The 25,109-nt window shown below is 41.3% G+C and overlaps 1 protein-coding gene across 9 annotated transcripts; it reads right to left on the reverse strand.

Moving 5' to 3' along the window:
• Nucleotides 1–10: 10 nt before the first annotated feature.
• On the reverse strand, nucleotides 11–22,200 carry GGA3 (golgi associated, gamma adaptin ear containing, ARF binding protein 3). 9 transcript variants are annotated; one of them, XM_031965777.1, is made up of 18 exons: nucleotides 21,469–22,199; nucleotides 10,935–11,019; nucleotides 10,713–10,788; nucleotides 8,764–8,862; nucleotides 7,911–8,034; nucleotides 7,282–7,385; nucleotides 7,061–7,141; nucleotides 5,656–5,793; nucleotides 5,144–5,225; nucleotides 4,922–5,038; nucleotides 4,364–4,588; nucleotides 3,793–3,863; nucleotides 3,178–3,437; nucleotides 2,656–2,873; nucleotides 2,283–2,452; nucleotides 1,913–2,023; nucleotides 1,534–1,539; nucleotides 11–866 (listed from the first exon to the last, which is right to left on the reverse strand). In XM_031965777.1, exons 1-18 carry the CDS (start codon nucleotides 21,692–21,694, stop codon nucleotides 825–827), a joined length of 2,235 nt encoding a protein of 744 aa, XP_031821637.1. In that variant the 5' UTR covers nucleotides 21,695–22,199; the 3' UTR covers nucleotides 11–824. The 9 variants fall into 9 exon arrangements, with proteins under 9 accessions (XP_031821637.1, XP_031821638.1, XP_023358309.1 ...); XM_031965778.1 differs by adding an exon at nucleotides 14,091–14,288 and having other exon boundaries at nucleotides 11–1,539; nucleotides 21,469–21,557; XM_023502541.2 differs by adding an exon at nucleotides 20,618–20,821 and having other exon boundaries at nucleotides 11–1,539; nucleotides 21,469–21,548.
• Nucleotides 22,201–25,109: the final 2,909 nt, after the last annotated feature.

Raw genomic sequence — 25,109 nt, forward strand, 5'->3', positions numbered from 1 at the left:
TAAAGCTTCCAAGTGGAGTCAAACCCTACACAAAATGTTTATTTGACATGCAGCAAAACCAGTGCATTGGAGACAGCATGTAAAGTTCAGCTGCAACCTCAACATACAAACAAGTTACATTCATCAGGTTCAGTGCCTTGAAGCTTCTACAATGCCACACAGTTAAACTATCTTTCCTGGCTAGAGCATCATGGCCATGGGGAAAGCTCATGTTCCTTAGTGTGATTTAATTGATTCATTTACATATCTGAAGCAGGGAAACCTGCTTTCTAAATGAGCATAAAGGAGCTAAATTGAGCTTTAATGTTGGCTGGGAAAGAATGGAAGGGATGTAGTTAGCTATCCCTCTGGAGTAGATGTACCATTTATCCTTTCTTTTCACTTTTGCAGAAAGGTAGCTATAAAGCCCTCTTACAGATGGGACCAGTTGGCTGGTAGACGAACTTGGCTCTCGTGAACCTCTCCTTTCATCAGCGTTTTCCTCCAGACCCACCATCTTGCTGTTAGTGCTGACACTCCAAGGAGAGAGGAGAGGCCAGATACCCAGCCACTCATAGTTTGGGACATGGACAAAGCCTAGTGCAATTTGCTTATATTATTACTAATTCTATACATCCAAATATGCTAAAAAATGTTCGTAGAAGCATTCTTCAGAAGCCTGAGTGGCAGGATAGGGAGGCAGTTCTTTATTCTGCACTAAGCAGGGAGAAGAGGTATCATTTCTATACCAGAATTCATTGGCCCAAGCCTAGAACTAACTTATGTTCCCCTACCCCCTGCACTGGGGGAACACTGGTTGCCTTATCTTTCCATGTATTTTCTAGTTAGCTCTCCTGTTGTAATTGTAGCACATAGCCAGCAAACACCTGAAATATATGAGGAAAGACAGTTTTTATCACCCTTGTTACATTTCCTATCAGCTTCCAGCCTATAAATACTGAGGGGATGTGGTTGTGGCGTTCTGACCCAAATACTCCCCTGTGCCAAGGGTCTTTGGTGGTGGTAACAAACCAGGTGTTAATTAGGGACAAAACATCTGGGAAAATCTTTCTCCATAAGAGCTCCCCTCATAGAACTGTAGTGAAGAAACTGATCCAGGCCAGATATTGCTTAGGAGAAGAGGGAACCATCCTCCTTGACAGTTGGCTATACCTTGTCCCTCAGCTATACCATTATTTCAAGTTTTTAAAGTAGAAGGGGAAGAGGGGGAAGTGTTTGGATGAGGAGGGGTCTTTTTCAAGACCAAGAAGGAATGGCCAGTTTAGCACTGCCCAGTTTCCATGTTCCAAAGTAAAACCATAAGCACTGTTGTCAGGCCACAGAAACAAAGCAGGACTGCACCAGGGTGCATTTGTGGTCCTTTCTCTTTCTGGTGTAGCTGGCAGCATCCCTTGTCCTCTTGGCAGAGATCACAGCTGTCCTGATAGGTCATAGGTTCCCCCACTGGTCCACTGGGGGAAACTGGTCCACTTCACCCACCTCTGTGCTGAGCTGATCCCCAAGGGCAAAGGTCAGCTTGTAACGCAACCTTACCTTCTCCTAAGAGAGAGACAGAATAAGTGAATAACATGAGCAACGGTTTCTGGAATCCCTATTTTAATATCATAGTAGGAATATCTAGTGTCCTTTTTCTTAATAGAGGCAGTTAGAAGGGGCCTTAAAACAGTCAAACTTATCTCTCATCTTTAGCTTTCATTGCCTCAGCACTTTAGAAATGGCTCAAACTGGAGCACAAGATTGTCAAATCCTATAGATTAAGGGTTCTTAATTTGGGTTAAGGTTAACTTTTTTGATAAGTACATTTAAATATAGTTGGTTTCCTTTTTAACCCTATTTTATGTATTTAAAAATATCCCAAGGAAGAAAAAGATGAATGAGCATCGCTAGACAGACCTGGTTTTCTTCAACTCACCTTCATTGGGTTAGCCAGCAACATAACCTGAGTTATAGCTGCAGGTGGCTGGATGGGGTTGAATGGAGACAGTTCTATCCCTGAGGGAGGCTGCAGCTTCACTTTCATGGACTAAAAAGTAGAAGAGATCTGTTGACAGGGAGAGAGCTAGCTAGCTAGAGGGGGATGACATCAGTCACACAAAAAGATGAGGGAATCCAGCTACATGATATTCATGTGGAGAAAAGTTAGGACCCAATGTGTTGAAGACAAGTAAATTCTGTCTCCAAATTCTGTCTTCTAGGTGACAGCCCAGGAAACATTCCCTCTTTGAGAAGGGAAGGGAATGGGAAGGAAAAAGGCCCAGGGCTAGCAGCAAATGCCAAAGTACCTTGGGCACTGCTGCCTGAAGTACAATGCTCTTGACAGGCAGTGGAGCTGTATTCAGCATGGATACCACAACCACCAGCACATCAGGCCGCCCAGGTGGGCACTCCTTGGCAAAATGAAAGAGGATGCGGAAGCCATTTTTGTCATAGGCTGTCACTGGGAGTGCACTGCCTACAAAGGAGGGAAAAAGACAGGCAAGTTTGGAGAACACAGGCATCTTGATACCTTGATCTTCCTTAGGAGTGTAGCACCCACAGAAGAAAAGAAACGCCCCAAGTTCTGTTCTCAGGTACCCTCCCTGCCATACTGAGAAAAAAAGTCTTAACCCTTTTCCACCTCAAAACATCTAACCCCCTAGCTGCCAAGATACCTACTTGGTTTGATAGACTCCAAGGGGACATGGACATTGGTCAGGGAGAGTTCATTTCCCTTCAGGGGACTTCCCTGCTGGAATGGCAGTGGTTGGAACAAAGGGCTACCAGGCCCAGGAGGGAAGGAGCCTGGTGGCCCTACTGGAGCGTTGCTGGGGATGATTGAGGAGGTGACCCCAGGGAGGAAGCTGGAGGAGACTGGTTTCACCAAGCCTGATGTCCTGGGCAAGGAGCAGAAGAAAAGTTACAGAAGGTGCCACAACTGCCTAGGTCGCTACTTAAAGAGACTGGCATGATTTTCCCAACTCTTGATATGGTCCCTCCTACCCTTGGTCATTCTCTATTTCTAAGACCTGAGCCAGATCGCCCACATGGAAACTGGCTTCCCTCTATTTCCACACTAGTTTCTTCCCAGGATTCCAAAGACCAGCCCCCAAATCCTCTTCCAATCTTTTCCCCTCTTGTTAAGGAACCTTTTGCCACCACCACTCCACTCCCCCTCCTTTCCCCTGCCCAATTCATTACCCTTTGGTATCTTCCAGAAGCTGGTTGAGAACATCCAACTGGTGCAAGGAACTATCACCCACAGTTGAGCTGAGGTACCCTGGGGCTGGTGGCCCCACCTTTTGGGGTGTAGCCGTGGCCAGTCCCATGGAGAACAAGAATGAGCCTGTGTTGGGGGCAGGGACGCTGGCCTTGGTAGCGGGAGCCGTAAAGGGAGGAGGAGGCAGTGGGGCTGGGGAGCTGTTCAAGGGCTGTGTAGAGGACTGGAGGAAAGGGCTGCCCTGGGAGTTGCAGACAGGAGTCAACAGCTTTGGGCTGAAAAATGCTACATTTGACTGTTTATTGTGCCACAAAATGAAGTGGAACATAGGACCCTTGGGCATTTATGGGACACAATTCTATACCCACTGTGCTCTTCCTTCCCCTGCTGACAGTACTTTATTTTCCTAAATTTCCCCCTTAAACTGGGATATCCCAAAGGGTAGGACCTAACCCCAGATTATACTTAGATTAGGGTTCCAGACTAAACTTTCAGTAGGAGGTGTTTGTTTTCTCTATTTTAGAATCTGGCTATTGAGACAGGACTCTCAGGGGCTCCCCCATCACCTACCCACCTAGGGAATGTTCTCCTCCTACCTGGTATAGGTTCCATTGACTGTTCCCTGTGGACTCTTTGGGAGCAGCATTAGGGGCTGAGTCAGCAAGGCCTAAACACACAGAATAGTTGGAAGTTGGGAAAAAGCCCTGGAAAACTGCCCAGGAGTCTCAAATCCAGCTCCACTCATGGTAAAGTTAAAACCTCATCTCATCCTGAAACCCAACTAAAGGCTATCACCATCAGTCAGGTCTTGAAATAATGAGAACTGCTCTCTGAGCCAAGAACAGCCCCCAGAGCAAGTAGCCTGAACTGGGGGGAAGGCCACTGCGAGTGGAGGATAGGAGAATCAGGAACTAGAGATTATACAACTCCACATCCTCCTAAAACACTCTAAAAGCTGGGTGGTGTGCTAACATGCTTTTTACAATGTCTTCCAGCTAGATCTTTCCTAATGGCTCTGCTAGCTAAATGAAAATGGGTGCAATTCATTGAGTGAGAGAGTTCCTCTTTACTGCACCTAGCATTACTGCACACAGTAGAGCTGTGCTCCCTCAAATATCACCTATAATAACCTAGGTTGACATTGTACTCTCTCCTCAAAGGTTTTACCTAAGCATAATAGCTCTTCATCCAACAGGGACAGAGAGTTGGTCACGCCACTGGTCCCAGAGGTTTCTGCCTGACTAGATGAACAGCTTCTTGGAGGGGGTGGAAGGATAGGGATATCCGAGGAGGGTGGGGCAGGTTGTGGGGCCAGTACCAGGGGTGGGCTGTTAGACATATCCAATTCAGCAAGATCAATCAGAGTGTTGAGGTTACTAGAGGGGTTGGTTCCTGAATGGAGAGGAGAAAAGGGGATAAAGATTATAACAGTTATAATAAAACTCTTAGGGCAACCCAGACCAGTACCAGTGCAGGCCTGCTGAGATAATAGGGAAAAGTAGCAGGAGTGGAGAAGGTAGATTCCAATAAGTCCATTTGTTCTCTATGTCTCAAAGACAAACATTTTTATTCAGTTTTCTCACTTTTTGGGCATCCCCGCTGAATCTGAGTGCTCTCCTGATCCCACACAGCAATTTGTAAATTAAGAGATGGATTTGGATTATGAAATCTAGATAGGGTTGGAGGAAAACAGCCACCAGGATTTTGAGGACCAGAGTTATTTACCTTCTGAGGCAGATATGGCTAGGGAAGCCACCTCACCATTAATGATCTGTCCTTCAATAATTTTTTTATAGGAGTTGATAACCCGTGAAAGATTGTCACTGGCTTGGAGGATATCTCCTGGAGCAGAGAAGAAAATACCACTGAGTTAATAACTGCCCCACTATGAACACCCAAAGTCTTGGGGTTCTCTGTCAACCAAAACTTCTCCCTTTTCTCACTCACCTAAGCTGCTATCATTGTCTTCTGTCTCACTGGCCAATTTGAACAATGTTCTCCTCTTGGTTTCACATTGATCATATAACTCCTGGGAGAGACCAAGTCAATAAAGAATCTATAGCTAGAAAGAACCTTAAAAATTTAGTTCATTCCCCCTTTCTTTTAGAGATGGGGAAATTAAGATTCAGAAAAGTAATTTTTCCAAAGTTACACAGCTGCTAGTTAATAACTGAAGCAGAACTAGGACCCATTTCTTTTAATTTCCAGACTAGTGTAACTCCTATTGAACTACCTACATACCGTTACTAAGCTTTGGTACTAAAAAAAATTGTATATGAATGCATTATACTGCTCAAGAGTCACTGGCTCCTTGACCAAGATTTGTTCTAGATTTAAAAGGGACCAAGACTTCAATTTAAGCATAAGATTCATCAAACACATCCCCTGGATTAGCTAACCTAGTCTTTTGCCTTCAATTAAAAACGTCCCATGTTTTTAGTTTTGCTAAGGATGATTACCTTCATGAGTTCTTTATCTGCCTCTGATGAGTCCTCCTTACTATAATGAACCAGCATCTCATTGAGAAGTTTTACATTATTGTTGACTTCCTCTAGAGTATGGAGTCGTTTGGTCACTTTCTGAATCCTAGCTTCATCCTAAATCAAGAAAAAGATGGAGAGAAAGATTTTGTCAGAAACTCCAGTCACCGTGACTTAATTTTTTTTTTAAAATTTTTATATTTTGCTTTTACAACACCTCCATTCACTCCCAGAAAAGCCATGTTATAATAAATTAAAAAAAAAAAAGATAAATAAAACTAACATATCACCCAAGTGCTATTATTAATATATAGTATTCTGCAACCACAGACTCCCCCATCTCTGCAGAGGAGAGAGAGATGGAATCTAATTTTTCTTCTTTGAGGCCAAAATTCATTATAATTTCACAGCATTCAGTTTTAAGGTTTTTTGTTGTTCTATCCATTTACAATGCTGCAAAATGCAAATAAATGCAATTCAAGTTTTACCTCACACCTCTAAAATTGGCAAAAAGGACAAAGGAAGACAATGTTGAAGGTGTTGTGAAAAGGCAGGCTCACTATAAACAAACAGTAATATAAAAATAATAAAAACTTAATTATCAAAAGAAAAAAAAGATAAACACATTGATACACTGTTTGTGGAAGTATGAACATTCTGTAAAGTAATTTGGATTTATGTTGAGAAATTAACTATTGTCCCCATCCTTTGATCTGAGTTCACATTGCTAGGCATATGCCCCAAGGAGATCAATGATAAAAACAAAGTTACCAAAATATTTATAACAGCACTTTTTGTAGGGCAAAAAAACTCCAAAAAACAAAGGAGATGACTGCTGACTGGAACACTGCTAAACAAATTACATTCATGTAAAAAAAAATTACAATTCTATAAGAAACAATAAATTGAGAAAATTATAGGAACTGGATACACAGGAACTAATGCAAACTCAACAGAAAATTATAGATGATGACTGCAACAATGTAAACTAAAAAAAAGCACAAAGATCTTCAATGCAGGAATCTCCCTACCTTCCAGAATTTCATTAAGGGTTCCATTGTAAACCCAAGGACACCCATTACAGTAGGAAAAAGCTCTTCAGCCTTTGCCCTCTTCTTGGACAGTGGAGAAAAAGAATTTTACTTCTAAAGGGCGTTTTTATGTTTGAATTTGGGTATCTGACTTACTTCCACCCTGTTCAGATGCAAGGTTGTTAATTCTAGTCAACATAGATCTCCCTCAAGACCATGATAATAATCACATAGTGAGAAGCTGGTGTCAAAAATGAACAAGTGAAACATAATGTTGAGAAGGAAAGAGATTGTTACTTAATGATCAATGGGTACCCTCTCCCACTGCTATCAAAGCATCAGGGTGTGCTCACCTCTTTCACCATGGATTTGATCAATTTGTTGGCTTCCTGGAGGTCATCTGGGTTTTTGCTTTTCAACAACTTGGCTAAGAGCTGAAAGAAGAGGACATCAAAGATGAGATTACCATGAAAGTGATGTTCAATGTTGCTATAGAATGACTAGTACTTCATTTCCTATTGCTTAACTCTTGACTGTGGATTGTCAGGATTCCCATGTTCGGACTGTACCTTACCTTGGATTTCTCCTCATCATCAAAAACAGGATTCTTAGGACGAGGTGGTGGAGAGGGGATAAGTGTCCGGTCCATAGGAATCAGTGGGTCTGACTGCACAATCCCTGAAATAAGAGCCAGGATTAAGGGTGTTTACTGATACCAAAAAAAAAGTTTCCTTCTTTTCTCTCCCTCATTAAAAGTGTGAATGCTATCCCTGAGAATTAGATCAACAAAAAAGGAAATGATACAGTATACCTTGGTGGAACTGAAGACAACTACTTCAATAAACTAAATTCTTTAAAGTAATTATAATAACTCACTCTTAAATAGTACTTTAACAGTTATGAAAAACTTTTCTCAAAAAAAGCCAGGTGAGGTCTTATTTCCCTTTACTTACATATGATGTAACTGATCAGGATTAGATCCATAAAGTGTCAGCAATGGGGATCTAACCCAGTTTCCTAACTTCAAGAGCTGTGTTCTTTCCTACATCCCCCTGCAGTGCCCATTACCTCTTGAAGAAGATATAAGGGAGTCTCAAGGCAAAGGATCTAAATGATATTCTAAGCCCCTTCCCTATGTTGAGACTTAATTTGCTACTACCTGTTCTGGAAGGAGAGGGAAAGTAAATGCAATGAGACACTTACCCTGTCTCTTAAGCATCTGGTAAGCATCCTTGATTTTGGACTCCTCTGGTAGGGCCATTGTCCAGCTGTACAGCAGCTCAATGACTTTGGCTTTCACTTTCTCAGAAATCCTGTCCCCCAAGTACTGAGAGTAAAAATGAGACAGAAAAATCTAGTAACTGCAATCTGAAGGCAGGAAAAGTGGTAAAGCTCTCTTTACTGTAATTAACTGGTTGCTATTTATCTCTAGTCCTCAAGCTTACTAAAAGACAGCCGGTTTTAAAGATTATGTGTGAGAGAAAGAGGAGGAGGGATAAGAGAGGAAACTACCTGTGGCATATCTGTATCAATCTGGGATACAGCCTGTGGTTAGGCAGGGGCCGGGAGTTCTTGTCACTGCATTTCCATGCATAATCTGCCAGAAACACAACTACATTTTATCTTGAAGGAGTTAAAGGGAATTTCTTTAATAAGAGATAATGGGTCCCAATGGCTCCTTATGGCAGTGTCCAGAGCTAAGTGACACTGACTCAACAAGACCTACCCCAGACAGCCATCATGTTAAGGCAAATACCCACTCAGGATTATTATTGAGTAACAACTGATGCCTGCCAAACCCCCAAGAATCTAGAGGTACCAGGTCTGTTAATCAGAACACTTATCCTCTCATGCACTTTTTAATCTTCAATTGAAATTTATCAGAAAAAAATTGTTTCTAGGCTATACAAAGTGTTTATTCTCAACCAGAAGAAAATAGAGAAATCTCGTTTCATGGAAGAGATATTGGTTGTTTAGGCAAAGCTGATGAAGCAGGGGATAGGGAAAGTACACAAAGGATGTTACTAAGAGGTAAGAGAACCAACTGCTAACTGACCTTGGGAGAGACGACTTTGATTAACTCATTCAAAAAACGGAACTTCCCCACTTCATTATGAAACCTCCTCCCGCAGTTCTTCATACATGCTTCCAGCACCTGTGGCCAGGTGAGAGATAGGTGTGAATAGGGACCGGGGGAAGCATAGCTAGAAAAAAGTTTGTGTACAAAAAATTGGGGGTTTTTAGTAGATTGCTAACTCTCTATACAACTCAACAGTGTGACAAAACATCCAAAAAACCCAATATGATAAAAAGTGACATTTAGGGAGTAAAAAGTCTTGTTGACTTCCTTTGTAGTATAATCAAGATAAAGTAGTATCCTGAGAGAAGTGACATTCCCATTAGATTCTACAAACCACAACACCCATGTTGAGTTTTGTACACATATTATGACTGACATCCACAAACTGGAATATGTTGAATATAAGAATAATAGGATGAAGGGATTAAAAACCATGAAGTCACATGAGAAACAGATTTAACTTAAGAAAAATTTAATAAGTACCTACTATATGCAAAACACTGTACAAGATGATAGGGAGAAAGAGACAAAATTGAAGTGAATCTGGGAGATGGGTCTTTGGGAGAAACAGTACCTGAGCTAAGCCTTGAAAAAAGAGAGGAAATAAGACAATGAGAACTGAGGAGGAAGTAAATTCCAGATGTGAAGACAAGAACTGGGAGGCTGAGTTTGGGGAATAGCCAATTTGTTGGAATGTAGAGGAAATGATGGGGCCTATGAAATGTGTAGAAAATTAGATGGAAATCAGATTGTGGAAGACTTCAAATGTCAGGCTGAATAGCTGATATTTTATCACAGAAATAACAAATGTCCCTGAAAATTTGTGAGTGGCAAAGAGATATGAAGGGATCAGTTGGAACTAGAGATATTCAGCCTAGAGTGAAGATCTAAAAGAAACAGAATGTCTATCTTTGAGAACAGTGCCTTGCACAAAACAGGTGCTTAAATACTGTTTAGCCTCAGAAGGCAGAACTAGAATCATTGTATGGCAGCTGCAGAGAGGAGTATTTGGATTTGTTGAATGGGCTGTCATGGCAGACAAAGACCCTTCTTCCCTGAAGATCTTCAAATGAGGTTGGATGACCCCTCATTGGGGATGCTGTCAAAGGAATTATTGTTGAAGTAAAGACTGGACTAAATGATCTGAATAACAGCACCTATGTCCCAAGGTTATGGGGACCAAGTGAGATATTATAAAACAGTTAGTACAGTGCATAGCATATAGTAGGTACTATATAAATCTTAACTGTTACTGTTAATATTATGCCTTCAATTCTCAAGATTCTGTAATTCCATGGTCCTTAAAAGGGCTATATAAAGCCTCTTGTGGTAAGACAGTTGGAAAAATCCAAGCCTAGATCAATGTGGTTCAATAAGCATTTATTATGTACTAGACCAAGGATGCAAAGAAAAAAAAGCAAAACAAAACATTTCTGCCACCAAGGAGATTATAGTCTTCAGGATATATTTTTCTTTTTCTTTTTTTTTTTAATTTTATTTTTAAAATAATAGCTTTTTATTTTCAAAATATATGCAAAGATAGTTTTCAACATTCATCCTTGCAAAACCTTGTGTTCCAAATTTTTTCTCTCTTTTTTCCTCCCACTCCCTTCCCTAGACAGTAATTCAATAAATGTTAAACATGTGCAATTCTTCTATACAAATATCCACAATTATCATGCTACACAAGAAAAAGGATATACTTTTCTACTTCAGTTTAATGGATTATAATGATTGACAGCAACAAATTTTCTCCATAAAAAAGCAAGTTTTCAGGTCCTAAATTCTGGGAACCCCCATGGTTCCTTCCATACGATTAAATAAGCATAGATAAAAATAAATGCTCACCCTTGTCATTCTATTCTACTAAATGAAAAGTCCTCACTCTAGAGAACTTGGGGTTTCAGAAAAGAAATGCTACTTACTGTTAAGGCTTGGACTGCTTCCCATTCTTGTGGGGATTGGATTTTGTGGGCCAGAAGCCGGACAGCAATCTGAGGACTGAAAAACATAAGCAACCCACAATGCCAATCACAATTAAACCATGAATTCCTAGCTAGCTTTCCTAAATCAAAGCCTTTGATTTCCTTAAGTGGAAGATATAGTTCTCACCTACCCATGGTATCCTCCACAGCTTTGACACTCACCCTTCAAGTTCCTTGTTGATCTGATCGCAGAAGCCAATGATATATTCCCAGTCCTCCTGGCGGTTGGATGGATTGGTGGCTTTATCTTTGTACAAAAAGGGAGAACAGGAAAAATTTTATGATGGATACAGAGGCAGAAGAAAAGACTGTAGGTAGGTGAGACTCCATCTCTGGCTGTTATATTTCTAACAATATATATAAGCATAATTTCATCAGGTCAGACAAATCAATTAGTGATGTTATTCTGAACACTACATGCACTGATTTTTTCTGATAGGTGCACTGGAGAGTTGTAAAGGAAAAACAAAATTATCTTTGCCTCCAAGATATTTATTGTCTAATAGAAAAAAGTGACAAACACTTGTCTAAAATATAAATGGTTAAAACACAAACATATATACACCATAAACGCAAATGTACAAACTAAAGATGAAGATCTGAAAATACAGCTATGGAGTTATATAAAATACAAAGTCAAAATGTTATATATACAGATGCAAAGGGAGACAGGAATTGATAACGGAAGGTATTTACTAAAGCCAGTAAACTTCAACAACAATTTAATCTTTTAAAAGACTCATCAAAAATCAACCATCTCAAGAGACTGCTAGAAAATGGGATAAAGAGGGAGGGAATCAAAGAAGCTCTGAAGTGGGTTTTCCCTAAAGTATCACCTATAGAGCAGCATATTATGGTGGAATGGATAGAGAACATGGGGGCTGATGGCAGAATACAAATCCCATTTCTGACATTTCACTTCAACATTTATTTGTTCATCTCAAGCCAGGCACTGTCCAAGGTACTTGTACCAAAAAGGTAAAACAGAATCTACCTTCTCAGAGTAGCAGGGAAACTGCCTATTGGTGTCACCTTTGTAAATCACAAGACCACAGATTTAGAACTAAAGAGACCTCAGAAGTCACTGGATCCAACCTCCTCATTTTACAGATGAATAAACTAAGGACCAAAGAATAATTTAAGCAATTTGCACAAGGTCTCAAAGCTATAAAGTGTCTGGGGTGGCATTCAAATTCAGGACTCCCTGATTCCAGGCCCAATCCTCTATCCAGTCTGTAGTCATACTGCTTGACAGATTAATTACTCTATGCCTAAGTTTCCTTTTCTGTAAAAAGGGAAAATAATAGTTCCTATCTCAGAGAAGAAGCATTGTGAAATATCTATGAGTTAACCTTAGTGCTTTATAGGAACATATTAAAGTCAAGTCCCTGTCATAGAGGTCAACAATGTTGAGTGACGTCAAGCCCCTAAATAAGCAATTCCCATAATCTCTATCTTGATTTCTCCTTTTCCTGTTACCCTGAATGTGATGACTCCAATAACAACGCAGCACCCAGCTGAGAGATTTTGTTAAATATTTTCAAAACTTCTAAAATGAAATAAAATCTTGATTCTGCCTGAAAGCACTCCAAAGTTAAATGTGGAATCTAAGGTTTGGAAAGTAAATAGTCTGTAGAGGAATAGTCTTTGAATGCATCTTGCTTTTCTCATGTAAGATTTCTACAGGTGCTGAGAACAGAAGCATGAGACTGTGGGAGAGATTGCAAAATCTCAATTGAACGTTTTTTAACCTCCAAAATTGATTTCTTTATTTCCTTTCTCTGCTCCCCCACTCTAAATATTCTTTGTTTTGATTACCAAACTCTAACTGGGATTCCTAATTCTTGGTTTAGGAAAAACTATAGTTCTGGGATATTTCTAGTCACTAGACAAGAAATTTTACTTTACCCCCAATTTTAACATCCTGTCTAGTAACAGTCTTTCTCTTAAGTCACTAGGGCAAAATCCTGATGGCACAGGCTGATATTTTTAAATAAACTGAAAATAACTGCTTAGTCCTCTACACTGGGGGGGGGGGGGGGGAGAAGACCAGCAGGATTTTCAAAAATCAATGGGGAAGTGAAATTAACTTTCTAAATTTTAAATTGCCTGGAAAAAAACAAAAACAAAGAATCCCAGAACTAAAATGGACATTGATCTTTTACAACCAATAAGCAAGTGACTAGAATTTATTTTCCAAAGTGATTTGCTGATGGCTAATCTGTACAGTAACCCTGAGTTTCTCCTAGAGGTTGTTTGATACCATTAACTTGGCTGGGCTGAATAATCCTTTTCAGCTAAGATGTTCAAAGTTTTCCTCACATGACAAAAACATTTAAGATCATTATATGATATACTTGAGGAGCCACTGAAACCATTACTACCACTTCTTAAACAGAGAAAGGCAGTCCTGCTTGCAACATATTCAAAATACTCCAAGAGGATCTATGACCATACTGATGTGGATATCACTCTAAGGACACAGATCATTACCATTCTTACCCATTCACTTTCAATAACTCTTGCCCATGTCATCTAACATGCCTGCTACAAAGAGTTCTTCCAATATGCAAATTATGGAATACTACAGTCTGAAGAATTAACTATAAGTAACACTTAGCGGGCAATGGGAAGGCACATGGGGAGTGTGGGCAAATTACAACACAAAATGAATAAGAAATGACAAAGAAAAACCAGAGATAAAAATGTTAAAGAAACATAAGATCAGAAAAGATGACAAGCTGGTCATAGAATGAAAGCAAGGGATAACTTCCATGCTCCACTGATAAACTCTTGATGTCAGGATCAGACACAAAGTACACAGTAAATTTTAAATTAGAACGATTCTTAGACCATCATCATAAGTAACAAACATGGGGAAGCTAGGTGGTGTGGTGGATAGAGCACCAGCCCTTAAGTCAGGAGGACCTAAGTTCAAATCTGGTCTCAGACACTTAACACTTCCTAGCTGTGTGACCCTGGGCAAGTCACTTAACCCCAACTGCCTCAGCATAAAAAAAAAAAAAGTAATAGACATTTACTAAATATCTGCAGATGAAGCAGTATTTTCCTAACTTTGGAAAACTGTCAGATTTTTGCTTCCAATAAGACTCACTTAAATTAAAAATAACTGTGGGCCCACCTTCCTCACTACTACCAACAACTGCTGACCAACTGCCACCATCAGGCTGCTAAGCACAAGAGCTTTGGCATTGGCAACTCAGATCATCAGATTTGCTTCCAGATTAATGCTCACAGGGTATGGAGAAGGATTAAGCCATCTCCACCAACTGCCCCTCACAGTATAAACAAACCAACCTAGATGAGGCAAGGGAGTACCCTGAAGTAAAGGATGCAACAGGTGCCAAGCAAGTTAAATCACTACAGCCATGTCCTCTCCTCAGATGCTGATGGAGACAATGAAGGATCCTGAAGCCTGGCAATGCTTCCAGCTCATTGCCTTCAGCCATCATCCTGGGAACAGCCCCTGTGGTAATGCAGCCTGGAAAAATGGTCCTGAAGACCCACAAAAGAAAATTCTTGTTACTTAAGTCTTTGGCACTGTCAAATATTTCACTATCGGAAACTGATATAATTTTATCGGTGGAAACAATATTTAAAAAGTATTACCATCTGCTTTGTCAATACACTCTCTAAAGTCTATGAGATCTTTCCATGTGACTTGCCGATGAAACTTTTTACATATTGTCTCCATTAGAATGTGAGCTCCCTGAGAGCAGGAAATATTTCATTTTTCTATGTGCATTCCCAGCACTTGGCACAGTGCTTTGCACACAAAAGGTCCTCATTATTAATCATTCATAGAATAGTTCCCCAAAGGACATTTAAAGAAAATGAACCCATACTGCACCGTGTTTCCTGTGGTTCAACCTGTTTTCAGATTTATAAACTTCATGTTCCAGCCAAACAGGCTTACTTGGCTTAGCCTCTGAATCACAAATTGCTTTCTAAGCACAACTTAAGTGCCTATATGAAGCAGTGATCCTTTTCTCCCAATTGTTTGTGCCCTCCTCACTTAAAATCACTTCAAATTTACTTTTTACATACTTATTCATCTGTACATGTGTTGTTTCTCCCCAAAAAATTTATGTTTCCTGACCTGAGAAGGACTATTTTGAATCTTTGTCTGCATCTCCAACACATAGCACATAGTGTCTAGCATTTAGCAGGTATGTAATAAATTCTTGTTAAATTAAGATATGTTAATGTAATTGAATATTATGACACAAAAACAGAAAATATGAAATAGACAAGGAAATATGTAATGGCCTAAATCAGGGGAAACAAAGCAAAAGCAGCTAAACAAGAATTGTACATAGAAGGATTACAATTAAGGTCAAAAGTAGAACTTAAGGCAAGTCTGGATGAAGGCGGAAAACAAAAGTATTTTTTCTGCCTAATTCCTCTGGTCCTGACTTGATAAAAGTTAAGAGTTTTATGTGAGAGTTTATCCACTATTTTGTATGTTTGTTTTTGTTGATGGCTATTGTTTATGATAAGATTTTTAAAAATTATCAACCTCTCTTGCATTTCACATCTGCTACATGCCTATACATATCACAAAATTTTGTCTTTTTCTCCAATGATCCAAGATTGAATCATTTAAATCAATTTAAGTCATTCTGAGATCCTCTTTCCTTTTTTCCCCTTCCTCACAAACACACTGTTCCTTTAACCAAGCTCATACCAGCTCTGTTCTGCAGCTCCCTTCTCTTCTGTTTATTTCTCTGACTCATAGATTCCATCTATTTTCAGTTCTCTTCTCAAAGCTTCATTTTCTTCTGTATATGAATTTAGACATTTTCTATGATCATTTTCTGTTTAATTACATCAACTTTGATGGTCTTTGGGGCCTCTGTCACACAATAAATAGCTTAAAGGACAAATTTATAAGAGCATAGTAGTTATAGAAAGAGCAGTATTTGCTATTGTCTACCTACGATCTAATATTTAGGGACAGTCCAAAAGTTACAAGCTCATTTTCTGCTCAAACTGAAAAGGGAACCCCAACACTGAAAATCCTTAAAAGAGAAAACCTCCTCCAATTCTGCCTCAGTGAGGGGACTCCACCCAAAGCACAGTTTCATCTTTGTTATATGGGTGGGGTCAGCTCAGTCCCAAGACCCATTGAATTCAATTCAAATTCTAGCCCTAGCTGAAACCCAGCGAGGAGCCAACCTGGGCCTCCAGCCACAAGCCCCCTTCAGCTTGTAGCCAAAGTCCCCTGTTATAAAAGAACCAAACTAAAACCCTTTCTTTGCAGAGGTTCCAAACATGCCAGCCATGCCACGCTTGACACCCCAAGGAGCTTCTGCTCACTGGAATACTGTTTCCAGTGCCCTCTTCTCTTTATCCATACCTATTTCCTTAACTAGACTTTAACCTTACCTCCAATCCCCATAATAAATCTCTTTTATCAGTCTAGGTTTTCGGGTCTGTAAATTCCCTTACAGACAACTGCACGGCCAGAAAGGGAATCCTCAAAACTCCCTACCCTTGTGCCACCTCTAGACCTCATTTAACTCCCTGACCACCAGAAACCCTAATTTCATTTGGGTACCCCAGATCTAAACCTCATCCAAACTGCTCAGGATGATACATGACAAATGATTTAGAACTAAGCAAAGACAAAGATACAAATTGTGTATACAAAGTATTGTAGAGTATAAATTCCTTCAGTACAATGAACTTTAAAATCCTCTGTGAAAAATATCAATACATACCTGCTAGCTAGGGGAGGAGGTGGGGGGAAGGAGGGGAAAATTTATAACAAAAGGTTATGCAAGGGTCAATAATGGAAAAATTACCATGCATATGCTTTGTAAATAAAAAGCTTTAATAAAAAATACCAATACATATGAAATGATTAGCATACAAAAAATTATATGGTAAGGAAATTCAATGCATTATCCTCTCATAAAATAAAAATCCTTTCTGATTTCTAATTTCTATTTGTAGTACTACCACAGTTCTAGTCCCCCCAGTTTGAAATTTGAGTTGTCACTGCCTCTTCCCTTTTCCTTTATACTTATATCCATTCCAAACACTGGAGTAGGCTTGAACAAGCGATACTACTAGGAAGGTGAGAAGAGCAGAATATGGAAACAATGAGAAATATTAGGGAGAGGAGAGTCACATTATAGTTTTGATAGACATCAAGGGGAACAAACATTTAAGACAGTAAAAAAAAATAAAGGAACATAGGTTTCTGAGCAAAAGAGTGAAATGATTTGAAAAATCAGTGTGCAGGTTGAGATGGGGAATGGAATAACTATTAGGCAAATTTGGCTGAAATGTAGAGCATGTAAAGGGGTAGGAGGGAAGAGAGGTAATAAGGAATAGAAAGTCAAGTGAGAGAGTACTAGACTAGAAGCTTTCAACCTCAAGTAGTTTCATTTTATGGGATAGGAAATATGGGCAACTGAAGATTTTTAAGTAGGTTGATAGCACAGAGATAATAGAGGCCTGGTTACTGTGAAGAGGATGTATTCATATTAATTACAGCTCTCCCTCCCCAGGAAGCAATAGTGTATCTAGGCAGGAAGCTCAAGAATATCAAGAATAATCCTGCATCATTATTATAGATTTGTAAATCATTTTACTTCTCAGTTTGACAACAAACATTTAAGCATCTATCATCACCTAGTATAATGCTTGGCACATATGGTTTGATTAAGTACTTGTTGAACTGCAAAAGATTGTGACCGGAAACTAGGCAAACACAAAGGAACTTGTGATCACACTGGTTTGGATGTTCCTTTTTATGTTTTATTTCACTTCACAACTCATCTATACCTATCCATCTCATGATTATTATGTCTTCCCTTAAGTTTTGATACAGGGGGTCATAATTTGACACTTTCTTTGCTTTTTCCTGACAGTTCAAAGACAGTAGTGGAATTTTCAGTCCATCTGTCATCTCTCATCCTTGACACATGATCAGTCTATCTTATCACACGTTCCTTTATAAAACTTTTGATTTCTATTTGAGGCTCCTCATTGTTCATATACTGCAGGCTATGCATACTCACATATTTTCTTCACTGTCCTTTGTGATAATTTAAATTATTTGGAGACTATTGTGTTCTTTCAGTTATATAACATGGATAGAAGATTGATATTAAAAAGATGAGCCTTTATTTCCTGAAGAAGTCTGGGGTCATTAAAGGAGTACTACAATTTCATAAAGGCAACCCAGATCATTTTCTTCCTTCTATTTAACACAGTGAGCATATTTGCACTGTCTTAGAAACAAATAGAAATGGACAAGGTCAACAGGTTGGTCTCAACTGCACATCATAATATGAACAAGAGATTCTTTATTCCTTGGTCTTTCTTTTGTGGATGGTCAGGGGAAACTCTTTTGAATGATGACAGCTTTTCTAGGAGGCTCTGAAATATCCCAGGACTTGATACAACCAGTGTGTGTTCACAGGAACATCTATGAAGGACCTTAACACTTAAGGGAATCCCTCTCCAACTACTGGACATTTAGATTCCATAGTCTTTAGTGATCACGCACCTTTCTATTTTATTTCTCTTTTTATGTTGAAGAACAATGTATCCCTGAACAGTTATTTCTATTGTTATAGCAATAAACACTAAACACAGCATGACTGACATTTTTCAGTTAATTAAGAAATGGTAAAGATGTGTGTGGGCCTCTAGAAAATATTGCCAGCAAAAGTCTGATTGCTCCACACCAATAACCTTATCAAGGATGCTTTTGATCCTTGAAAGAAAGGCCACATGTCAGAAATTGATAATGTTCTCCAGGCCCCCCACTTTTTCTTTTCCCCATAGTAAAATCCAAGACTTTACTGATTTCTATCTTCCTCTCCTTTAGACAACTGGTAAATAAACCCTTAATGACTTCACAATTGGACTGCCTCCAAAATGAAAGTCTTCTCTACATATACTTGGTCCACTTTTGCTTGTTTTTCCAAATTTTTCTCTGTAAGATCATAGCGACCTTTTTATTAAGCATGTCTGAATCTACGCTGCTGTTGTATTAGGTATAGTGGCTCTACTGTCCTTGATGGTTATAAAAATCTTGGCAGATCTTTTTTCAGCTGGAAAAGAGGGAAGGAATGAAAGAAAAAAGGAAGGGAAGAAGAAAGGAAGGAATGGAGAGAGGGAGGAAAAGAAAGAAAAGAAGGAGCCCTTGCTTTCAAAGTTTACATTCTACTGGAATATTCTTTTCTCAAAGATCAAGTTTCTTTTTTGGATCCCAGTTTTCTAGTCCTTTAATCAGATCCTATATTTTAAATGAATATCTATGGAGGCTCCCATCTTCTGGCTATATCAAACACAAATGTTTCAGCTCAGCTCTGAAGACAGCAGATGGCTTTAAAAATGCCTCATCAGCATCCCACAGAGCAAAACCAAGCTTCTTAAGAGAACAGTCCCACCTATGAAGAAGGCTTTACTATCAGCCAACAGACAGCATCAGGTTTGCAAATGCAAATTTGCAGCAAATTTCTGCAGCTTTCTTTTCATTCAAGACAAAGCCACTAGTTTACAGAAGTCATACCTTAGCATCAGAAGGTGAGATGTAGACCTAGGTCCCCAGAGTGCAGTACTCTGGTCTTTTCAATATACTATATTATCCAAATAACATATGTAAATGTTCTTTTCCCCATGAATTATTTGAATAATTGCCTAAATTTTCCACTTCAACTTACAGATTTATACACTAGCCCTGGTGTGCCTTAAAAAGACAGTAACTGGTTGCTTTCTATAGTAAAATATTTCTTTTGTAAAATCATCTTTTCAGATCTAAGACAAGATATTCACAATATGTAATTCTATTATATTCAAACAAATCTTCTAAATAGTTAAAAGACTTTAGTAAATGTTTTTTAGCTGACTGCTTTTAAAATAAAGGATATTTTAAGAAATCCCAAGATGCTATCATCATTTCTTTAAATAGTTACACTTAACCATGAAGAATGAAATAGTGATAAGACAATGAAACTCAATATATGGATTCTCTATCCTCTTTACTATTTGATAAATATTTGTCTAATTTGGTACTCACTTTTCCAGGAATAAATAATTTATTTTCTTTTTTAAAAACTTCTTAAAATTAATGATGACAACCTGGAGCAAGCTGAATCCCCTCCCAAAAAAAAAAAAAAAGAGAGAGAGAGAGAGCTCTTTTAAGGCAGAGCTAATATTTAAATCATTTTTCTATAGCAGAGTTTGTCCTTATGACCAACCTACCCAATCTCTCTGCTTGAACTCAACACTTCAAAAGACAGAACTAGAACCACCAGTTTATACTTACTAAATCCTTCAGTTTCTCTGATCCCCACTAAATGAAATATAAAATCCTAACTGCACTCCCTTTAACAGATTGACCACAGTAACTTCAAGCTCTCTGTTCAGTCTTAGCTCATACTACATCCCTTGCACATATTTCACAATTTCTTGCCCATTACTTCCAATTCTGCTCTATCTCACTGCTTACATAACATTTCCCAAGACTGGAATGGAATCATGCCTCCTAAAGAAAAAAAAAAAAATCATTTATGCTTCAAAATCCTTTCTCTTCCTTCAAGGCACGACTAAGATGCTATCTCTTCCCTAAGTTCTTCTCTAATTCCCCTAGGTTAAAGTGATGACTTCCTGCCTCAGATTTCTCCCTTCCTTGACAACAGAAACTGTGTCATAGCCATCTTCGTCTCCCTGGTACCTTGCCTGCATTATAACTACTGAAATGAACCCTCCTATCTTATCTGCTAAAAAAGAAAAACCAGAATCTCATTGCTTGCAAGAACACAGGAAGAATATACGCGTCAAATCCCATTCCTGATACTTACTCACTTACTTGTGTGACCTTGGGACAGTCAATGAGTGTCCCTGGGCCTCAGTTTCTTCACCTACGAATGAGGGGATTGTGAAAGACGGTTCCTTCAGCTCTCAATCTACGACCCTGGGACTTACTGCGGGAGTGCAGGAGCTATACATTTAGAAAGTAAGGCAGTGACACTTTGGGGGATGTGCCCCAGCTCTACCGTGGTTCCCTACAAGAGAATGAGGATGAATGGGCGTCTCCGATGTGCAGGGGAGTAGATACGTAGTTCTGGGGAAGTGAGCAGGCCGGACCCGTCTTCCTTCCAGAAAGAGGAAGCGCTGCCCTTCTCCCTTTGGGCAATCGCTTTGATTCGGTTTCAAAATTGCTTTCCACATATTCTCGCTTAAATTTCCGTTTATGCCCAGGGAACGCTGAGCGTCTGCGTGTATCCATGGGATAAAAGAGGACGGAGGTGTGTGCCTGGGATGACGACAGGGGTGTGTATGTACCTGCGAGAGGCGGGTGTGTACGGGCGACCCTCGCAGGCGTTTCTGGGTGCGTGTGCGTGGCCCCCGGCCCTCCTCCCTCCCCCGGCCCTCCTCGCTCCCCCGGCCCAGCGTTCCTGGGGCGGGGCACCGGCCAGAATGGGGCGGGCCTTAGAGACCGCCCGGCAAGCCGAGGAAGCGGCAGTGCCCCGGGGCAGCGGGGCTGGGGGAGGACGCGGGGCCCGGAGCGAAGCAACCAGGCCCAAAAGGGGCGTGCGGGGCCAGAAACGGCGGCAGGGGGAGGAGGGAGGGCAACTGGCGAACGCCTGAACTTGGCAGAAACGGGCCGCCAGGGAGCCCCGGGAACCGGGGCGGGGCCGCAATTACTCACTCAGCCAGGACTCCAGGCTCTCCCCTTCGGCCTCCGCCATATTGCAGCCTCCAGGCCTGGGAGCCCCAAAACTCGCGAGAGTTACCGGAAAAACAGGGAGAAGAGAGGTGAAAGGACAAGAGAAGCGCGCGGGATCTGACGGATCGGATCCCCCGCCCTTCCGGGAGTTGGGCGGAGCCAGGGCGCTGAGTGGCTTCCCCTCCCCTCCGATGAGAGGCGGGGCCATGGCTCCGAGAGGTCTCCCGATCCTTCCCGGAGCTGAGCGGAGGCAAGGCCCGGAATGGTTACCTCCCCCATCCTTCGGGGAGATGGGCGGGGCCAAGGCCCGGAGTGGTTACCTCCCCCATCCTCCGGGGAGATGGGCGGGGCCAAGGCCCGGAGTGGTTACCTCCCCCATCCTCCGGGGAGATGGGCGGGGCCAAGGCCCGGAGTGGTTACCTCCCCCATCCTCCGGGGAGATGGGCGGGGCCAAGGCCCGGAGTGGTTACCTCCCCCATCCTCCGGGGAGATGGGCGGGGCCAAGGCCCGGAGTGGTTACCTCCCCCATCCTCCGGGGAGATGGGCGGGGCCAAGGCCCGGAGTGGTTACCTCCCCCATCCTCCGGGGAGATGGGCGGGGCCAAGGCCCGGAGTGGTTACCTCCCCCATCCTCCGGGGAGATGGGCGGGGCCAAGGCCCGGAGTGGTTACCTCCCCCATCCTCCGGGGAGATGGGCGGGGCCAAGGCCCGGAGTGGTTACCTCCCCCATCCTTCAGGGGAGATGGGCGGGGCCAAGGCCCGGAGTGGTTACCTCCCCCATCCTCCGGGGAGATGGGCGGGGCCAAGGCCCGGAGTGGTTACCTCCCCCATCCTCCGGGGAGATGGGCGGGGCCAAGGCCCGGAGTGGTTACCTCCCCCATCCTTCGGGGAGATGGGCGGGGCCAAAAAGTTGGTTTCCCCTCCCTCCCAGCCTTTCCTGGAAAGTGGGGCGGGGCGGGGCCAAAGAAACCTGCGGCGATTTTTGACAACTGCAAAACTGGGAGGAGGGTCGGGTGGCGTGAAGGGGGAAGGGCTGCGGGGCCGAAACGACCTTCGGCTTCTTCCGGGTCTCGCTTCTGAGTGCTCCCGGAAAATGTCCTCCCTCTAGACCGTCCCTCTCCCAGGCCGTTGCAGCAACTTCCCGACGAGTCTCTCCTTTCTCCGAAAAGTCCTCCCAATCTGACCTAGTCCCTCTGGGGGATGAGACGCCAGCTCCGCAGCTGGGCGTTTTAGAAAGCCCTTCGCAGATTATTTCTTCTCACACTGCCCTGTGAGCTAGTTTCAAGTCCTAATTATTTTCTGAACTCCTGCATCTATGCCTTTTGCAAGAATGCTCCAAACCCTTTCTAATCACATTGCCTTGCACACTCTTCCCTTCCCATCCCCCTTCCAACGGAGGACGGTCTGGGGGAGCAAGGGCTTTTCTCCCCTAGAGCTTATTGTAGTACTTACTTGGACATAGCTTGCTAGAGACAGCCATGAGAACTAAGGCCTCTGGTTTCATTGATACAGGGAATCCTATGATTCTGTGAGCCAAATCGACCCCCCTTGGGTGTGGTTAGCAGAGGACCAGGATATTGATGGGCTTGGTCCCTGGGACAGGCAGGGAAGGCATTAGATTAGCCTCTGTGGAGGTTGTGGGCGCCCCACCTTGCTAAGTCTAGTCAGAAATCCAAGTTATGTTAAACCCCTGAGGTTAAATTTTCCCTAATAAATCTATACATGGCTTAAGTCATCTTTGCTGATGATTGACAGGCCTTCAATTTCATTGGGTTTCTCCTGGCCCCAGTCTGGAGAGCAGTTTGGCCAAGATTTCCATTTGAATGAAATTACTTATCTGGGAGATGCCTTTATGGAGAGAAGAGTGGGCCCCTCCCAGAAGCCAGGAGGGTTTGAGATTCAGGATCACCCTTCCCCCATGCTTTACATCAGGGCCTTTCTAATCCTCCCCCCCAGATTAAAGGGGACACAATTTACATCAGGGCCTCCCTCAAAGATTAAAAGGGACACAATTTACATCAGGGCTCCCCTCAAAGATTAAAGGGGACACAATAATACGCTCTCCCAACTCTTTCATATTTACCATTCCTGGTGTCTATTGTACCTGTTCATTTTGTCTGTAACCTCTTCTAAATGTAACGATCTTTTGTCAAAATGAATAGCCATTGTGAATTCTTCACATGACTGAACCCCAACATTTGGTGCCTACAATCTCATCATTTAGCTCTCCTAAATCACATGCCTTGAGCAGTACAGGTTGGCACCTTCTCTGACATTTATAGTTTTATGGAACTGTCTTCTTTTATGGTTTATATTTTTCTTTTTTTATTAAAGCTTTTTAATTTCAAAACATATGCATAGTTTTCAACATTCACTCTTATAAAACTTTGTGTTTTAAATATTTTTTCTCCTTCCCTTCTCCTCACCCCCACCATTAGATGGCAAGAAACATGCTAGACATGTGCAATTCTTCTATACATATTTCCACAATTATCATGCTGCACAAGAAAAATCAGATCAAAAAGGAAAAAATGAGAAAGAAAAAAATGCAAGCAAATAACAAAAAAAGTGAGAATACTATGTTGTAATCCACACTTAAGTTCCCACAGTCCTCTCTGTGTGCAGATGGCTCACTCCGTCCCAAGATCATTGGAACTTGCTTGAATTACTTGGCTGTTGAAAAGAGCCATGTCCATCAGAATTGATCACATAATTTTGTTGTTGCAGTGTACAATGTTCTCTTGGTTCTACTCACTTTACGCAGCATCAGTTCATGTAAATCTTTTCAGGTCTTTCTGAAATCATCCTGCTTATCTTATAAAACAATAATATTCCATAACATTCATATACCATAACTTATTCAGCCATTCCCCAACTGATGGGCATCCACTCAGTTTCCAGTTCCTTGCCACTACAAAAAGAGCTACTACAAACATTTTTGTACATGTGAGTTCTTGCCCCTTTTTTTATTATATCTTTGGGATACAGTCCTGTAGAGACACTGCTGGCTCAAAGGGCATGTACAGTTTGATAGCCTTTTGGCCATAGTTCCATATTGCTTATAAAACTGCTTTCTAAAAAGCAGCAAAGCTCTGTAAAATCCATTAGTCAACAAGCACCTACTATGTGCCAGGCACTGTGCTAAATGTTGCAGATACCAAAAAAAAAAAAAAAAAAAAAAAAAAAAAAAAGGCAAAAGAGTCACTGTTTTCAAGGAATTCCCATACTAATGGGGGAAACAACATATAACTAAAGCAAGCCTATATATAAAATAAATAATTTACAAAGGGAAGGCATCAGAATTAAGAGAAGTTGGGGAATTCTTTCTGCAGAAGATAGGATTCTAGTTGGGACTAAAAGGGAAATGGAGAGACAGATAAAGAGGGAAAGTATCCTAGCAAAGAAGACAACCAGTAGAAATGCCTGGCACCAAAACGTTTGTGGCAGCCCTGTTTGTAGTGGCTAGAAACTGGAAAATGAATGGTTGCCCATCGATTGGAGAATGGTTGGGTAAATTGTGGTATATGAATGTCATGGAATATTATTGTTCTGTAAGAAATGACCAGCAGGATGAATATAGAGAGGCTTGGAGAGACTTATATGAGCAGAACCAAGAGATCATTA

The sequence above is a fragment of the Sarcophilus harrisii genome, chromosome 4, assembly GCF_902635505.1.
Source record: "Sarcophilus harrisii chromosome 4, mSarHar1.11, whole genome shotgun sequence".
NCBI lineage: Eukaryota > Metazoa > Chordata > Mammalia > Dasyuromorphia > Dasyuridae > Sarcophilus > Sarcophilus harrisii.

Coding starts and splice junctions, on each gene's coding strand:
- GGA3 (XM_012548489.3), bottom strand. CDS start 21,694: ATGGCCCCGCCTCTCATCGGAGGGGAGGGGAAGCCACTCAGCGCCCTG. Junction 8,863..10,712: donor AAGCAGTCCAAGCCTTAACA/GTAAGTAGCATT, acceptor ACCTGGCCACAG/GTGCTGGAAGCATGTATGAA. Junction 3,438..3,792: donor GTCAATGGAACCTATACCAG/GTAGGAGGAGAA, acceptor TGCAACTCCCAG/GGCAGCCCTTTCCTCCAGTC.